At 38.2% G+C, this 19,446-nt stretch overlaps 1 protein-coding gene across 6 annotated transcripts in view; it reads right to left on the bottom strand.

The window, feature by feature from the left end:
* Positions 1-28: 28 nt before the first annotated feature.
* Positions 29-19,446, bottom strand: part of stim1b (stromal interaction molecule 1b) — a 37,498-nt gene continuing 18,080 nt past the window's right edge. For 3 of the 6 annotated variants that reach the window (XM_079584937.1, XM_079584936.1, XM_079584941.1), the window contains 7 exons: positions 15,357-15,531; positions 9,148-9,325; positions 8,198-8,365; positions 7,974-8,074; positions 6,416-6,651; positions 2,853-3,189; positions 29-1,504 (listed from right to left, as the gene is read on the bottom strand). In XM_079584937.1, the coding sequence (XP_079441063.1) occupies positions 1,090-1,504; positions 2,853-3,189; positions 6,416-6,651; positions 7,974-8,074; positions 8,198-8,365; positions 9,148-9,325; positions 15,357-15,531 (1,610 nt within the window). In that variant the 3' untranslated portion in view covers positions 29-1,089. Of the gene's footprint in view, positions 1,505-2,852; positions 3,190-6,144; positions 6,226-6,415; positions 6,652-7,973; positions 8,075-8,197; positions 8,366-9,147; positions 9,326-15,356; positions 15,532-19,446 lie in introns of all 6 variants that reach the window. The other 3 variants (XM_079584938.1, XM_079584940.1, XM_079584939.1) reach the window with 2 other exon arrangements.

The following is a 19,446-nucleotide window of genomic DNA, read 5'->3' as shown; positions in this document are numbered from 1 at the left end:
ACACGGTACACAAAGTGAACAAAATGATTTCTTAATTTCTTCAAACTTTTGAATGGTAGTGCATGTGCCAATATGTAAAATAAAATAATAAAATAAAAAGATTTAATTTTTTATTTTCATTTAGATTTTTTTGATAACGCATTGTCCTTTTCAATTTAAAAAAGTGCAAGTAATAATTTGACCGTTCACTTTTTTTCTACAAAGTGTGCCATAGCTAATAATAATGACTAATTAATTTTAAAATGTAAAGTTTTGTGTTCTAGTCTCAAGAAAAGAAACTCCCCGGTGTATGTTAGCACTCAACTTTTAATTCATAAAACAACCTCCCTTTGTATATCTTGTTTTATTTCTTCACCAGTATGAAAAGCATGAATGAAGTTAAAAGCATGTAGTTACACGCTGACCATCAGAAACCGAGACGAGAACTACAGTATATATCTCTGACTCGCAGATATTTGGCAATGCTTAAAATGAAAGGCACCGGTCTCCTCCATGAGGACGTAACAAAGTTTAGAACATTTTAAAACAAATTTTTTTTAAAGCAGGGGAAATCTAAGGCAAGTAACAAGATATATTCAGCCTGTCGGTCAATACACATACTCATACTGTGTCATCATATGGTCTGGTTGTTTTTCAGTAAGGGGATGTGAATGGTAATATTTATGGCCAAATCTTTTCCTCTGTCGACACAATGTTGAGCTGCATTTGAAAAGGGAAGAAGTCCAAGCAAATCCTATGTAAAACAGCATAGAATAGGCAGAGGCTGAAAGTATTTTCATGCGCTTCGGTGTTTGTTTTGAGTGAAAGCTCAAGCTCACGCTAACTACTAAACCAAAAACAGAAGAAACTCACACCGAAAATGGACATTACCATCTAGTACCCTTATTTGTTGAAGTAAATAAATAAATGTACAGTGATATCATACCTGTTCCCAACAAATAACTGTTCCTGTTCCCGTTGGTCAAAACAATTGCGATATAAATCAAAAATTCCACATAAATGACATGTTCTTCTTACTAAAACTCTTCAAGATTAGAAAGTACCATTGTCTTAGTTCTTTTATAATTTGACATTTTCCTAAAACTGTTGTTATTTCTTTGGCCTTCTGAAGATTTTGGTAATGACGTGTTTCTTGCGGTTCGTGCTGGGACCTTCAGTGTCTTCTCCGGTGGAGCAACTGTCCTCGTCCAACAGGTTCTTCTTGCCTGGGATCTGAGAGATTCGGCCGGATCCCTTTCCTGAGAGTGATGACGGGCCGTCCTGCTCGGAGGTGTAGTTGAGAGAGCGCATGGAGTTGGCTGAGGTGAGGCTAGACGAGTGGATCTCTCCGAGACTGGAGCATTTCTCCATGCCAAAGGTCTTTTTCTGCAGCAGAAGGTTGTCGGCGGAGGAACCACCATTGGGTCTGGACTGCTTACTGTAGAGTGTAGTTGGGGAGCAGCGCTGGGCGTCTCCGCAATGAAACATGGAGAGGGAGGAATCCGATTCAGACCGGTTCAGATCCCTAGATGACGGTACAATGAGAGAAGAGGATTTCAGACTTTACCCATTTACTTTCCTTCTGTCTGCTAGTTTAAATTTTTGAACTTGGTTAACATGAAAAGGCGCAATCCATTTTACTTCTATTTACTTCCATCACTCTTGAAACGATTGGATTCCCCAATTAGGTATCCATTCAGATTGCAGCCAAACCTCAACTCAATTTGCAGTGGATTGTGAGATACTACTTCACTCATGAAATTCTTCAAGCACCTACAGAACTTCTGACTGAGAAGACGAAAACATCTCAGCATATTGCAATTACCCCCCCAATCTATCATGGCGTGCTATAATCTTACAACATTATTCTCTTAACAATTAGAGTAACATTAACCATCATTAAATTACTGCATTAATAACTGACATGGTTTTAGAAAAGCTACATTATCTTCAATATAAACCTGAAAAAAGGGGAAAAAAAGCATTTAATTTCAAAATTCATTAATTACATTGTAAAAAAATATTTAATTAATACAAAAAAATTACTTTTTTAAATAATTTATATTAAATAAAAAAATTAAAAAAAATTCCCTATCTGTATGGTCTAGGTAATGTCATGCCACCGCCTAAAAAGTTATTTCAGAGGCAGAACAAGTTTAAATTTAAGTTTAGAAATATGAAGAATTTTTTTCCCCCACGGGAAGGATGTCCATTGATGAATCAAGTACTAGGAACGTTTTATAAAGAAAATTGTAAATAACAAAGAGATGCATGCTGGATTAATTTGGTTTCTCACTGCATTTACATTTAAATAGTTAAAACAAATGAGATAAATCAAAAAGTTATGATTCAAGAAAAGTGGAATCATAATATAATTATGACCCTGGACCACAAAACCAGTCACACGGGTACATTTTTTGAAATTGAGATTTATACATCATCTGAAAGCTGAATAAATAAGCTGTTCATTGGTGTATGGTTTGTTAGGATAGAACAATATTTGTCTGAGATAAAACTATTTGGAAATCTGAGGGTGCAAAAAAATCGCAACATTGAGAAAATCATTTAGAGTTGTCCATTTATATATTGTTGGCTATTGCCACACATATACCCGTGCGACTTGTGACTGGTTTTGTGATCCAGGGTCACATATTATAATAGATATAGAATTTATATTCATTACTATTTAGTGTGAAAACTAATGCATTAATGCAAGCTTAAAAATAAAATAACTTTGTTAGCAGTCGGTTTTTTAGAATAGGAAATATTTCAGTTCTTAATTAGTTAAGTATTTATTCATTCATAACAGGGAGGTTGCGAACACCCTACACGCATGCCGTGTGTGTGCACAGCAAACAGTGTGTTTGTGGTACCCGACGCTTTCAGTTCCCTGATCGCTGCATGAACCGGTGAACCCTGTTGGCGGCAGACCTGAGACCACCTCCACTGACGTGAAGTATGAGGAACGGTACTGAAGCGCAGCAAAGCGCGAGGAAGAGACGATGGAGGGATGAGACAGAGAGGAAGAGAGTGAAGGCACAGGGAGAAACTCTGTGTGACCGATGGAGTGGCTGCGAGTCTGACGCACATAAGGTCGGCCGAGGGGCCGCAGAGGCCCGGATTCACTCTCACTGCCCTCTACCAACCTCTGCGAGCTCAGGTTCAGCGTGGGGTCTCCGTGACGGGGCCGCAGGGACACCAGGTTGGGAGCTGAGGAGAGGCACACACACAGATGTTTGTCATTCAAATCATCCAGTCTCTGTGAGATACTGACTGTACATGGGAGAAATAATCAAATCTGGTAAATCTTATCAAGATAACCCTAACCCATATTGGAGTCTGGGACACCGAGAGTCCAAAGACTGGACTGTAGTGTACACTGAGTCCTTAAAAGCTTAGCTTAAAGGGACAGTTCACGCAAAAATGAAAATTCTGTCATTATTTACTCACCCTCATTTTGATCCAAACCCGGAAGACTTTCATTCATCTTCGGAAGACAAATGAAGATCTTTTTCAATAAAATCTGAGAGATTTCTGTCCCTCCATTAACAGCTACACAACTGAACTTTTGATGATTATTTTCAAACTAATCCATATAAATTATGTGGCTTAGTCAAACATTTCTGAAGAGACTCGATTCAAACTTTATATTAATTTAGTCTTTTATTCACATTTAAACTTTGATCAGTGGACATAAACAGAAGCTCAACCGAACCTGCTTGATGTGCGAGAACAAACCTCATTGGTTCTTACTGAAGCTCAAACGTGCTGTGCAACACGAGAATGAACCTCATTGGTTCTTACTGAAGCTCAAACGTGCGTAACACACAAGAATGAACCTCATTGGTTCTTGCTGAAGCTCAAACGTGCGTAACACACAAGAATGAACCTCATTGGTTCTTGCTGAAGCTCAAACGTGCGCAACACGAGAATGAACCTCATTGGTTCTCGCACATCAAGAAAACATGCTTAAGTTTCCGTTAACCTCAACTGCTGTGTGATTGATGAAAGTTTATATGTGAATAAAAGCCTAAATTCAATCTGTTCGTCATATAAAGTGATTGTGTCTCTTCCAAAAAATTTTTTATTCAATTCATATGGATATGTTTTATGATCTCTTTATGAACTTTTTAAAGTGTCAAAGTGGTAGTTGCATAGCTGTCAATGGAGGGACAGAACGCTCTCAGATTTTATCAAAAAGATTCGTACGAAGATGAATGAAAGTCTTGAACGAATGGGTTTGGAATGATGAGCAGAGTAATGATGACAGAATTGTCATTTTTGGGTGAACTAACCCTTTAAAGGTGTGCTATATTCTATGTGTTATAGTTATGTGCTATAGTGCTCAAAAACAGCTGTTGAGATGGTATTCTCACTTGAAATGGAATGGCTTGGACCTGGAAACAGTATTCAATACGTCATGACAACTAGAGGATTACATGTGGAACACTAAGCTATAGTGCTAAATGATATCTGGTATAATATGAGATATTGTGCTATGATGTTGATGAAGGGGAACTTGAGAACATACATGTAGGTACCATCACACCAGTCTTTGCAAAAAGATTGACCACAATACAAACACATGACTGAAACACATTGTGAAAGTTCCAGCTGGAAGGAGCATGCGTGATGATGATTGACCACATTAATGCTTAATGAAGGAAAACAGAGCTGGGGAGGAAACAGAGCTGATAACGTGGCACAGGAAGTGAACATATAAAAGTGTGAAAGCATTGCAAGGCCGCATTGCAAAGAAGATCAGTGTCCACAAAAAGATGTACGATGATGGATACACGGTTTCCAGCCTACACCAAAATACTGCAGAGATGCAGCTCTTGGTTAGATGTATGAATCATGGAAACGTTTAATCTGGATAATGACCGTCTGACTGTACATTATCCAGCTTATTACACGGCTACTTAACGAATAAATGGACATGAAATATTGTTTGTTCTAATTATTTTGTCAGAAGACCATGGAGTGATTTGAAAGACATGAAATTAACACAGCAAATAGGATGCTGGGTCTCATTCACCAACAACGAGTGGATTATTTGTATTTATACACAGAACTTGTATAAAATAAATTTTAGAATGAAAGATTTAGATCAATCATGATTTATTCATGAAAATGTTCATCTGCAGATTTCATGCACAAAATCTGCTATGCCAATATAGTTTAACAGACAATTTACAAAATGTTCATCCGCAGAATATTGCCGTCGTCCAATCAGAATATTCCAAAGTGCCGTCTAATAAGTTTAAATATAGGCTTTGCACTCTGCGCTTAACACTGGGTTACCATCTTTCTTTTAACCCTAGATTAAGGCCACTTTTAACTTTAGTTTAACAAAAAGGTGGGGTAAGCAATGTGTTTTTAACCCCAAGTTAGCTTTTGCAATGCTAACATTAAGCTGCTGCTTTAAAGACATATTGTGAAACCCAGCATCATAGAACAAATGTTAGAAATAACCCAAGGTTAACAATTTCAGTGTGAAAAGCCCATATATATATCATAAAAAAGAAAGATTTGAGTTAGCTAGCTTGTGCACTACATATAGAGCATTGCTTTGTGGCATAATTTTCTATATAAAAAGTGTGGTCACATTTTGGCATAATTTCGCGTGAATAAAAGATCTATTGTCAACAGTGTAGCGATGCATGAAGCACAGCTCACACAGAAGTCGCTTTCAAAATAAGCAACTTTCTGGTGGTCAACACGGAGAATTCCCGTGAACAACCTGAACCTGTTGGGAAATCTTTCGCAAACCAAATTTCTGATTGCGTCGATTCCAATTGCAATGAAAGGATTTTGCACTTGAAAATTCGCCGAACAGTAAATGTGACCCCACCTTAAAACTTGCTATTTTGGCCTGTTAAGTTTAAATCAGTGCAAACATGGGAATCAGGGCTTCTAATTCATAATAGACCAAGCATGGACCAATATTGCCACTGCTCTGGAGTTTATCCACATTTAAAAGGAATATAAACAGCAGCACTGATTCCACATCTGCATTTCAAAAGTCTAATAAAGAATGAAGGGCTTTTTGAGAGCTGTAAATACAAATTCCATCTAGAAGGTCTTAATTTGCCAGTGGGAGGGGAATAGAAGTGTTTGCTTTGTGTCAGCTTTGGCTGAGAGAATAAAGGGGATGCTGCCAACCAGATTGTTTCCACGGGGATTGGCTCTCGACGGCCATGGGCCAAAGGTCGCTCACTCGCCGATCCATCTGCCAGGCGGCATCTGCGGACATTAGCCAATGATATCACACCACAAAAGGCAGAGCTCAACGGAAAGCTTAATTGCCAAGTATTAGGGTTAGAAAACTCATTTTAAAAAGGTTATAGGCGACTGAGAAGCTTTCAATTTGGACGCAGATGAATATGATCGGATTTGACTCATTGTACCACACGTGTGTGCGTGATAAACTCACATCGCAGGGTTCCTGGGGAAAGTATGTCCTCGTCCATGTCGTCTAGGTCATCGGATAGCAGTAGGTGTTGAGGTGTAGAAGAGCGGATGCCCAGGAAAGAAGGGTCCAGGTTGAGGGCAGAGGCCAGAGACGAAATGCCAGGGTTATTGACAATATTATAGCGGGTCAGAATCTCAATTTGCTGCCACCGATGGAGCTTTTCTCTCAGGGCAGTGGTCACTTCTCCCAGAGCCTGCCTGCAGAAGTGAAAGAGAAAGAGAGGTCAGGCTTAGTTTCGTTGCTGTATACTCTTTAAAATAAATCAAATAAATATTTTCTTTATTGACATTTATGGTTCCATGAAGAACCTTAAAATATCAATGGAACCTTCCCATTGCACAAAAGGAATAGTCTTTATAGTGGAAAAAGGTTCTTCAGATTTTTTAAAAGTTCATCACACTTAGCCATTCACAAAGAACGCATTTTTTTATATTAACTGCGCTACTTTTCCATTGTTTTTCTATGTAAACATGCACTAGATGGAGGTGTTTAATCATTGCACTTACATTTCATTTCATCTATGTTTTATTGGGTTAAATTAAAATATTCTGACAGTGCGTCTGACTAAGTTGGTAACCACTATACCAACAGTCAAAGAAACTGCAATATTTTAAACAAAATTAATTTTATACCCTCTAAATACAATATACATGACTATATGAATAACAGTATTCAATATGAATATACCACATTTATGCCAAAACACCATGGTTACTATTGTACACCACCATGGTGTACTGTTACTCAGTGTGTTTGTAAGGATTCAAACTTGTTCGTTCATGACACAATTTTTCTCCTGTTTTCCTCTTCAGTCTTGTCGGGAATGTCGAGGCTGTTTCATCTGACTAGTTTAAAGGGTAACTCTCGCCAAAATCGAACCTAGGCTCTTTTTGTTAATCTACCCGAGTCAAACATTTGAGTAAAAGCATAATTAGAATGGAAACTCCACTTTTAAGTTTGTCCGTATTATCGTTTTCGGTCAAAAAACGAAAATTCGTTTTCATTATTTTTAAAACACTAAGGAGGCTCGAAACAACATGAAACTGTGCTTGAAGTATGACCAGGGGCTCTACACATGAACTCGAGCATTGACAACATTGTTTGTGTACACAAGAAAGATTTTGAACAACTCACTGTGTTTCCGTCCGCTGGCAATTAGTCAGTCAAAAGTAGTCGATCTCCGAATCCAACGTAATGAACTGACTCCATATGAGGAAATGTCATGAACTTGTAATTCCAATGAAAAACATGATAACTTAGACACCTAGCTCATGGCAATATGTCATGGAAACAAGCTTTAGGCGCTTTCCATCTTTACTCTCCTCATGTTACATTGCATTCGGAGATCGACTACTTTTGACTGACAAAATTCCAGCCACTGGAAACACTAACTGATAAAGTGAGTCGTACAAAACCTTTCTTTTTAGCAAACTTTGTGTACACAAACACAATCATTCTATAATGTCACCACTACGAACCCCCCAAGCTTCCCAAGAGCTTCCTCATAATGGCGACTCACCTGGCTGACAGGATTTTGTGATCAACATCATCCAGTGTAGGGCTGTGGGCCAAGTGGAAAGTCCCAAAGAGAGTTCCTCTCTTCTTTTTGATCTTTTCTGCCTGTTATGGTGGTCACAACTTCATAGTTAACAAGCAATACCTGGATGCTAAGCAAGCTGAACAAGCAAAACAGATTTAATATCCGCTGAAGCTTGTCATTTTGAGAGTATGTGACCATCTTACCCCTTCTTTAGCCACTATGAGCTGTTTTTCCGCATTCTGTTTCTTAATGTTGTAGTACTGCACCTCCACCTCGTGTGTGAGCTGTAGCCACTTCTGCAGAGCTTCAGGAGGAGACCAGCTGCTCCTCAACTCCAGCTCCCTCTCAGCCTTCTTTAGAGCTATTCGCACCTAAAACAAACACACACACTCATGAATATTGGCTGAACTTCAGTGTTTTGAGGAGGGAAACCTCTTCAGCAGTTCCCATGGCTCGATCGAACAATGGAGACATAAAAACATACTCCGTCATTTTGTTCATACAGAACATCATTCAAAATGCAAAGTGTTTCCTTATATTTGTGTACACTCGCAATGAAACACAACATTGTGCTTTTGTTAAACTATAAACTCTTGTCAAACTGTAACCTACAACTGTCACCCAACCAAAATCACACACACACACACACACACACACACACACACACACACACACACACACACACACACACACACACACACACACACACACACACACACACACACACAGAATGGCAGAGAGACAGAGAGAGAGAAAATACACATTCAAACCACAATATCTGACTTTCTGTTGGTCGGAGCTAATGACTGTAAATTAGAAAGTTGTTCGGCTTGATAATATCAATATACACGCTGAGTTTTGTAACTGTAGGTAAAACTATAACTAAGTTATAACACACTTTATGCATCCTTTTTTAATCATAAATTTGTTTCCTCGCCACGGCCAAACCGTTCGAGATATCAAAAATCCCCTGGCAATTAGTTAATTGGCAATTGTCTTGACTTCATGCTGACCGAGTTTCGTGGTGTTTGGATGAATTCTCTAGGAGGAGTATTTCAAATGCCAGAAAATGCTATTTATTTAAGTTAATTACCATTTATATATATATATATATATATATAAATTATATATAAATATAAAATGCTTCTCATACCTGTTCCAGCTCCTCTGCATATGTCTGTCTACTCAGCTCGTTCTCAGTTCCCTCATGTAGTTCTTGCCGTCTCTGCTCCTCCTGCTTGGCTGCGGCGTCCATCTTCCTTTTCATCTCCCGCTCCAGCTTGACCTTCTCCACCTCCACTGTGTGGTGCTCTTCCTGTGCGATCTGCAGCCTGAACACAAACACATTAGGCTTGTTTGAGATGAGCAAAATCTGCGCAGAACCGATCACCGGTGATCAGCGCGAGATGCATGTCGGTTAGAAATGTGTCCGAGTGCGGTCCGCCTGGCTCTGATGTCATGCCGACGTATGTAAAAAAAACTCTCGCGAGCGCAAGGCGCACCTGTCGGATTCTGCAGTTGCGCGCAGTTGCTCTCCACCGACTGCGCTGATCAAAAGCATGATGGGAAACGACTTGCTGACGACACAGCTTAATGCTCATTGGTTTAAACAACTATGATGTATTGTTCTCTTTTAAAAATTTTGCTTTTAAAACTCTGATATCATGTTTTATGTGTATAAATTATGTGTGAATATCCCCGCACTCTCTGCCAGTGCGATCTCTATATTATGTGATTATGTAATTTTTATTAAAATGTCTGTATTAAAGAGAAAAATGATTGATAAACACGTATTTGGAATGAGATTAAATAACCAGTGTTTTGGGTGTCTTGTTCATTATATTTATTTTCATATAAAAGCAACAGAACTTAAATTACATCCAGTTTATTAGCAACACTGTGCACGAGCGTGAATCCCGCGATATCCATCTTTGATCTCACAGGTGTCAGATCCACTGCGAGAAGAGAAAACTGTCTGGCTTGCCTGCGCTTTTTTCACTCCTCAACTCACTTTAGCCGCCTACTCTCGACTACAATTCAGGCGAGGTAAGGCGCATCTCAAACAAGCCTATTATCAATCTCAAACTGCACCGCTGTTGACTCGTTACTTAAAGGTATACTTCAGGATTTAGCATTAAGCTTTGTATCAGTAAAACCTGTAGTATTGCCTCCCCTGCCGTCCTGCTCGCCACAGTAAACATAATGAATGGCAACTGTACAACGCAAAAGCCGAATCCTGGACATTTTGGGCAATCTCAAATTCCCGGGCAGACTCGTCACGGAGACTCATTAGTAGCCTAGCCTTGTTGTTTAACTGCGCTCTCTTAAACGCGTGGCTTCGGAGTGGCCTTGTAGGGCAGCGAAGTAAGTGCATTCTTGGACTGGGAGTTGTTGTCTTTCATCCCCATAAACCAAAAATACAATTTCTGGCTTTTCTCAGTCTAGAAGGCTCCAAATGCAAAAATAATTTCACATTTCTACTACATAAATGACCCATTTTAAATACATATTCATCTTTCCAGAGGTGAAGTATCCCTTTATATCCCCTCAGTCACCAGCAGGTGGAGCTCTGGAGAATTGAGTCAACATGAAAAGGGAACTGGATCTGCATGACTCTACCACACCTCTTCCTCCTCATGAAAAGATAGTTGAACAAGATGTGGCCTGTTCGATGTGGTAATTGTGTGGTAAAAACTCCTTACAGATTTAGAGGGAAATGCATCCTCCCAGCTATATACGGGAAGACCGTTTCGAGATTCTGGGTCATCATGGATGCCTAAATATAGTTGTGTTAATGTGGCTAATGTGGTTCCATGTTGACAAGAGGTATTTTTTGTTTGACATACATATCTGTGATATTGGTAGCACATTATTTTACAGTCCTGTTCCCCATGTACATAGTATGTACTTATTATCGTTATTAAAATAACTGGGCTATAACAAGGTACTAACCCTGAACCTACCCCTAAACCTAACATTAACCCATGTAGTTACCTTATATTACCACTACTTTCTTAGATAAGTACACTGTACATGTTAGTGCACATACTGTTAAATAAAGTGCAACCGTGATATCACACAATGTGATCTTTCCTAGGCTTTCAGCTGAAGCACATGGCAGCCTTCTCTCGTGCTGACGTAGTCCATGTTCAAACAGGAAGTAAGCTATAAATCAAACTGTCAATGATATGACTGTGGCCAAGGCAGAATGTTACACTCACTCATAACAGGAGGGGAAGCAGAAGATAAATGAAAAGGAAGGAAATAAACAGCAGAGAACAAATAGAAAAGTTCATAAAGAAAAAAACTTAACAGACAAACAGATATATATATAGACAAACATACAGACAGAATGTTATAGACAAACAGACAGACAGACAGACAGACAGACAGACAGACAGACAGACAGACAGATAGATAGATACAGACAAACATACGGACATAGATACAGAAAGAGAGAGAACGTTAGACAGACAGATATAGACAAACATATAAACAGAAAGATATAGACAAACATATAGACACAGACAGACAGATCGTTAGACAGACAGACAGACAGACATAAAGGCTAATACAGACATAGACACAGACAGATAGATATAAACAAACATACATAGACAGACAGCCAGATATAGACATACATACAGACACAGACAGGGAACGTTAGACAGAGACAGAAAGATATAGACCAACATACAGACATAGAAATAGACAGACAGATAGAACGTTAGATATAAATATGTAGACAAACATACATAGACACAGATAGATAGATAGACAAACATACAGACATAGACAAACATACAGACATAGACAAACATACAGACATAGACAAACATACAGAATGTTAGACAGACAGATATAGACAAACATACACAGACAGATATATATAGACAAACATACATAGACAGACAGAGATAAATATAGACAAACAGAAACATACAGACAGACAGATATAGACAAACATTCAGATATACACACATATAGACAGAACGTTAGACAGCAAGACAGATAGACAAACATACAGACAGATAGATAGATAGATAGATACATATAAACAAACATACAGACATATACAAACAGTTAGAAAGAATGTTAGACAGATAGATAGATAGATAGATAGATAGATAGATAGATAGATAGATAAGATAGATAGATAGTTGCATCACACAGGGACAGACGTGGTGAGGATCAAAGTGGAAGCGAGGTGTCCTGATCTCTGTTCCAAACGGGATTTCGAGTGAAGGACATGACAGAAACGCCACACACTCAGATCCATGGCTGCTGTTACACCGGCCATACTTACACAGTGACTTAATCACATTACACTCAACAAACATTCCTCCGCTACAGCGTTTTCTTGAGTAAACTAATATAGATCCCCAAAACTGCATTTCTCTCCTTATAAGGCCATTGCTTTAAATTAATGCACCGTAAAGAAAGGATGTTTGAATCATGATCTTCTCCCAGACCTCTGACCTCTGAAAAAAAGACAGAGACACGCTCTCTGTTCTGCCTCAGCGCAGCGGGCGCCAGCTGAGCACACAGCATGATAGTGCGATTGTCTGAAACACTGCAAGCAGGATTCAGCACAGCACTGCCCGTCCTTTTGCCATTTAAGGAATTGAAAAAGGATGCTTGCATCACCCTGCAAGAGCCTTTTGACCTGAACGAAGAAATTTAAACATTTCCACCAGATAGGATAGACAAATTACCTTTGTGTCTTTAAATAGCAAATTAGGGCTGACATTGTTGCATTTCACATTAATTTCAGGTCACTTTAGATGTGATAAGCATGCATTCATAGAAGATTCTGTCTTCTGTATGTTGACGTTAGTATTTCAATAAAGCATGAACTTTTCTTTAAGTATTGTTTATCTAATTATGACTAGTTGCCATGGATAGCGCCCAATATACTGTATACCATTTTCGGTCATACAAAAATGTCTGACAGAAGAATTCTGTGAAATACAAATCAGAATCAAATATTACAGCTGTGTAATAAAGTAAACTAAAATAATGAAGTATTAAGTAATACGCATTAGTGCTCATTAGCGTAACGGAAGGCTGCTGCTTACTAATGGATAATAATTCTCTGATGAATCATGCTATTAGAAAAGTGACGTAGCCTCCTGTGACGTAAGCTTAATGTGATGACACAGATATTTCACATTCTCAAATCCTCTATCCTGTATCTTTGCAGTGTCTGGAAGTATAACTGCTCCAAATTGAATAACCAGACTAAACTGCACTTTGAATGAGTAATAAACTTTAAATGTATTTTCCAGGTTATTTTCAACCTGATGTGTGGCTTCCCCCAGACCATAATTCATATTCATCCCCTCAGTGTGTATAAACGGATGAGAAATGTGTTAACGGTAACTACAGCAAACAGACTTTATCTTAAAAAAAGGTTTAAAACTAATCACCCTGTTTTGAAAGTATACCCATGCTAACTAAGCATGAGTTAGCATGAGACTAGAGCTAGCATAACTTAACCCCTTATATTGGTATAGTTTACATATTTGGTGACTGATTGACAGAGGAGCCGTAATTGATCAATTTGCAAAAGAATATTTTCATACTCCTAAGGCGTGTTCAGACCTTTATTTTGAAATAGTGATGAACATGAAAAATCATGAAAGAATGGTAGAAACAGTTTGTTTTCATGCCAAGAGTTCAAAGGATAGCATCCATTCAATTATTTAAAAAAAAAAGGTCTGAAAATGTTTTAAATATAAAGAAAAAAAGAATAGATTCATCATTTGTGATGTGGCAGCGAGCTATAATGGACATACGTGTTCTTTTTGTGTTTCTTAGAGGTTGAATTCATTTAAAGGGGGGGTAAAATACTTAGTTTCAGTCAATCTCATGTTAATCTTGAGTACCTATAGAGTAATAGTGCGTCCTTCATAACTCCAAAAAGTCTTTAGTTTCATCATATTTATAAAATAAAAATACAGCTTTCCGATTCTATCCGGAAAAAGCCGAGGTCCTTGATTCTGGGCGTGGGCGGAGCTATAGAGTCAAGCGGGAGCATCCACAACATACAAACTGCATCCACTGTTCCAGTAACACTGGGTTCTTTGGGAAGCTGAACAAGGTAAACTTTCCCTCACATCCCAAAACACACTTTTTTGGAGACATTCTTGACATCAACCATTCCTATTTAGTGCTGCTGATGATGATTTCCGGTAGTAGCGCGTCGATGAGCGCGGTCTTTCTCTCCTCTGGTCGACGTGTGCGTGAACGCGCTTTTCCGAGAGCAATGCTCATATAAGGAGTTCCACTCTGGTCTACGTCATTAGATCTACGATAGAAAAAAAACAGCCGAAACGTGTTGCAACCCGGAAGTATGATTTTCAGCACAGAAATTCTCTGTTATTCGTTCAAAATAACTTTTCAAACTTTGGCCATTATTAGCATGAGAATCCATCTCTTTAACACTGTAAACAACTCTGAATATATGAAACACCATTGTACCCCCCCCTTTAAAATTCTGCCAAACTTCCAATACTACTTCTGAATAGGATGTCTACTTCATAAATTGTATGAAAAATTTAAAAATAATGGTTCAGATCACTCAAACAACATATGGAAATGGAGGCGGCCTCAGATGGGCAGTAATGTCAACTAGTGAAAAAGTACTGCGCCCAAACAAAATCTCACTGAAAGCTTATTTTTTGAGATATCAACCTAAAATTTGAAACACAACTTGTTTTTTGCATTTTTAGAGTCCGCCAGTTTTTGAAAATATATATTTTATATAAAATATGAATAATACATTTTTTAACATTGTACATTTTCATAAACTCAAACTTCTATAACTTTTTTTCTGTTTAACTTTCTTAATTTATTTAACTTCTACAAAAATCTGCCAAATGTCTTTAAAACAAGACCAATCTTACATCTATATTCCAAAGCATTCTTGAATTACAACCATTTAAGTTCGGAATGTGCATTTTCATGTCTATAAAAAAAGTGGGTGCCGCTTAACAATCCTGGCTGTTTGCTCGAACTTACTTTCTTTAAATCTATGTCATGACCACCTAAAAAGTGAACTTTGGGTTTTTTCTTTTGGTTGGGGTGTGATGTAACTATTCATGGATACACTGTTTACAATGCAGCTGAGTTCTTCAAACTCCACCAACAGGAATTACATTGCTAACTTACAACCAGATGTTCCTCCACCTAGACAAGTAGTCCCGTTTCACAAAAAACGATTTAGAAAACTTGACATTTTTTCAACTGTGCATCATGAAATATAAGCATCGCATTTCCACTTTAAAGCCATTCCAGCCTGCTAGCTGCTATTTTACTGTAAGTGTGTTTTCTGTTCATTTATACAAACTGAGTGCTTACTTCTGCTGCAGATCCAGGAGGCTCTGCTCAGCTCTCTGAAGGCCTTCTAAGTCCTTTATCATCTTGCCAATGTGGTCCCTAGAATTTCGGTTCTGTATGTAGGCGAACCAGCAGCCCCCCACTCCAATCACGATAGACACCACCAGCATTAAGTCCTTTAAGTGACTGTCGCCCTCTGCCAAAAAGAACAAAAAACAACACTTGAGTAACAATAAAAGGGAGTTCACCCCAAAATTACAATTCATCCAATATCAATGGATTATATTAGATTGAAATATGTTTTTCTATAATATGTGCCTTTGGCATGTACACTAGTCAGTTTGGGGTCGGTACGATTTTTTTGTAAGAAGTTTTTCTAGTTTTTGAAAGAAGTCTCTTACGCTCATAAGATGCACTTATATGATCGAAAATACAGTATGACAGTGTTATTGTAAAATATTGTACAATTTTAAAGAACTGCTGTCTGTGTGAATATATTGTACAATGTAATTTATTCATGTGAAGGCAAAGCTGAATTTTCAGCATCATTCCTCCAATCTTCAGTGTCACATGATCCTTCAGAAATCATTTAATATGCTGATTAAGAATAGAATAGAATTAAGCGCTCTGTGAAAAGCATCATTGATGTATATTTACAACATATTATTTTTGAAGTGCTGATCGTTTTAGCCAATCACAGACATATCCGATGAGCACGTGAGTACAATGGGATGATTCCGACAGCCCTCAAATTTTTACAATTTCAGTATTTTATGAAACTTATGACCGGTAGTGAATGAATGTACATAGTGCTGTAATATAAACCAGCGTATCACATACTCTAAATACAGTGATGTCATGTGAGAATTATGACTCTTTATCAACACACATTCCATCGGTCACCCCAGCTGACCCCGACATGGCAAAAGCAAATTAATGTTTTCTTTCAAATGCTTATGTCTGCAATCTTTTCTAAACAACCATTTCCAATATTGTTTTTCAGACTGAAATAAAACAGTTAAAGTATTTGACTGATGGGTTGAAGATGCTTTCATCATGTTGATGAATATTGTGGTTAAATACAACAAATAAAACTGGAATATTCTTTTAAAAACAGATTGATTTTACCAGGATGTGCATGTCCTGTCTCTACAACTGCAGCCTAACATATGTGAGGGTTGCACAACCCTGTGACACACACACACACACACACACACACCGCTTTTAGCAAGAAGTAGCACAGTAACACAAACAAGTAGAAGAACAAGTCCCAGAAGTGATAAAAAAGCTCCCAGTTTGGATCTAACCACGCAGATGTATGAATACACACATCAGTTCTTGTCACATCTGTCTTGTGCATTTATCCAGATACATTTGAAAGCACATGTTTTTCTCTTTTTTGGCCTTCTGTTCAGAGATAGTGTATTTGTCCAGTGAAAACAGAGCTTTTTGAAAACACTCTTTCAAGTGGGTATATTACAAATACAGTTTTTGCATTGTAGTGTGGACTGAGAAAACGGAGGTATTCGAAATGTTTAACATCTTTATTCATGTGATGCATTTTGTACTCATGTTGTGCCTGCTACTAATTTTCATAGTGTTGTTCTTTTTTTATTATTACTTTGTACAGTTTTTAAACTACATCCCAGCAAAGATGATTTTTATTACATTTTATGCATGTGCAGTTAAATGATTTAAGCATCTTCCAGCATTTCAGTGTGGACGAGCAACTTTTATAAAAACAATTGAAAACACTAGTGTGGACAGAGGTCATTTTGAAGCGAAAGGCTGTTTTAAAAAATGTATCCGGATGAATGTAGCCTTAATCTGTTTTGCATTGGAGTGCAGCAATGATAACAGTAAGTGAGTCCAGAGCGGTGTTTCCCACAAAGGTGGCAGCATTAGGATGACTGGATTAGTGAGTGCTATTTCCATCTACGATTCCGCTGCTCACATCCTGCTCAGGAACATGGCAGGTGACGGCACATCAAGAGGTGGCAAAATATTTGTGAGGGGATGGTGTTGAATACCCCAACCTTGACGCGCCCCCATCTTAACCAGCTTGATTTGGGATCAGGTTAAACCTGATGTGGGTTTACTGAGGCTGGCACATAAACTTCCATCTGGATTTCCTTTTCAATAATTGCACTAGTGTTTGGATAAAAGAGCTCTTTGAGTGTATATAAAGGAGTGTTTTGTTTGCACACATAATCTTTGACCAAGTCTAAGGACACTGGATGGCGCAGCGTTCTCATTTCTTCACGTGTAAGTGCTGTGGTGTAAAACTGTACATAAACACAGATTTTCCATTAGTAATGCAACTCCTTAAGACTCTATAGTAATATTGTCTAGAACAGTGAAGAGCCTTCTACCGCGGACAGTATAAACAGCGACCGGAGAGGCAAATAACTGCCATAGCTGAGATTATTACGAAAATCCAGACAGAATCTGGGACCAGGGGGGATCAACCAATCAGACGACAGACGAATTCACAAACGCACTGGTCTATATACACACAGTGATTACACCAAGTTCCTTCAATTAATATGACTGACTTTAGAATAACATCAAGGCTCCAACAATTTTTTACTAATATTTTTAACCAATAACATAAAGGCTCTACATTAAAAAATAAAATAAAAATCAGAGAGTCTATCACCCAGCAATCTTTCAGAGTAAAAAAAAGAGTTACGATTTGAGTTCTCTTTCGCATAATCTTGCACTTGAATAGTTTAAAATCGCTTGAATGTTTCAACTGATAGGACCTAAAACATATGCAAATAATAAAAGATTGCTCTATGATAGTTAAACTTTGCCTGATCCGTACACTGTAAACCCAGATTTTGTTTCTAATTAAACTTACGAGTGATCATTACTTATTCTTTTATGTTTAGTAAAAACCTGCTATCATTACTAAACAACATTAGTTGATTGTACTATTTAGCTGAAAGATGCATTGCACTAATCAGGTTTAGCAGAGATAACTTAGTATGTTTAGTTTCATAAGGAAGGGGAGGGGGTTAAAACCTGCCAGGTCACTTGAAAAGACCCGCGTCTAACGTGCGTCCAAGGCGGTACGAGCACAGGCCTTGGCAGCAGACGGTATTGAGAATTAAAGCAGCACTCAGTAGGTTTGGAAATGTCTTCGCTGTTTTCTCGCATGTTTTGTTTTAGAGCTCCCCCTATAGTTTCGGAATAGATATTTGAGAAAACTGTCGTAAAACCATTGGCAACTTTCCCCCCTCCCATCTTCTCCCTCTGGTCACGTGCATTTGTTTTCAGAGAAGCCGCCGGCGAACGCACGGAGCCATGTCAACTGAGGTATGTATGATACTCAGAATGATATCATATAAATGTACGTGTGCAGTGCCGTACAGCAATTCGTTACATCGCGAGACTTGATATCACACGATACTTTCTGACGCGGAGGCCGGAGGCCCGAAGTTGCAAGTGTGGTTTTTCCGCTAACAGGCGCTCGGGGGGTGCGAGACGACCACCATTCAACCCGAAAAAAGTCATATAACTATTCCAATGACTCCGAAGCTGTTCGGTTAACGTAAAAAAAGTTACTTAGAGCACCTTTAACAGAGGTTTAGATGTTGATGAATTATTGTTTAATTTGTAGTCACCATAATGGTGACAAGTGTTGGCTTTAGTTGGGCCCTTGACATTTAAACATTAGTTTTTCTCTGGCTGCTTTACCTGTGTGTTTAAAAGGCACAATTGGTATAGCAAAAAAGCCAAGAGTAAGTGATCCAGTGACTATGACTGCGTATTGATGTTATCATCAATAAAGGTCATCAACAAAGATTATAAGTCAGTAGCACCTCATTTCATCTAGAGTTTAATCTATTATTGTCTGGATCTTTCCATATGATTGATATGAAAGACCTGTGATTTTTTTCACCAGGAAATCCAACAGAATTGTTATAATTTGAACAGTTGTAAAAAATATTATGTAGATTTTTTTTTTAAATGCCATGTTATTTTGTCACACATAGACATCAACAATCAGCATATGAATCTCAACAATGGTGACACTCAAATGAAAAGTTTAGTTTCAGCTTGTGTAAAAAGTTAGGGTTCCATGTTAATACAACTCAACATGTTT

This window comes from Phoxinus phoxinus (assembly GCF_949152265.1).
Source record: "Phoxinus phoxinus genome assembly, chromosome: 17".
Classification (NCBI taxonomy): Eukaryota; Metazoa; Chordata; class Actinopteri; order Cypriniformes; family Leuciscidae; genus Phoxinus; species Phoxinus phoxinus.
This window is presented reverse-complemented; position numbering and strand designations above follow the sequence as displayed.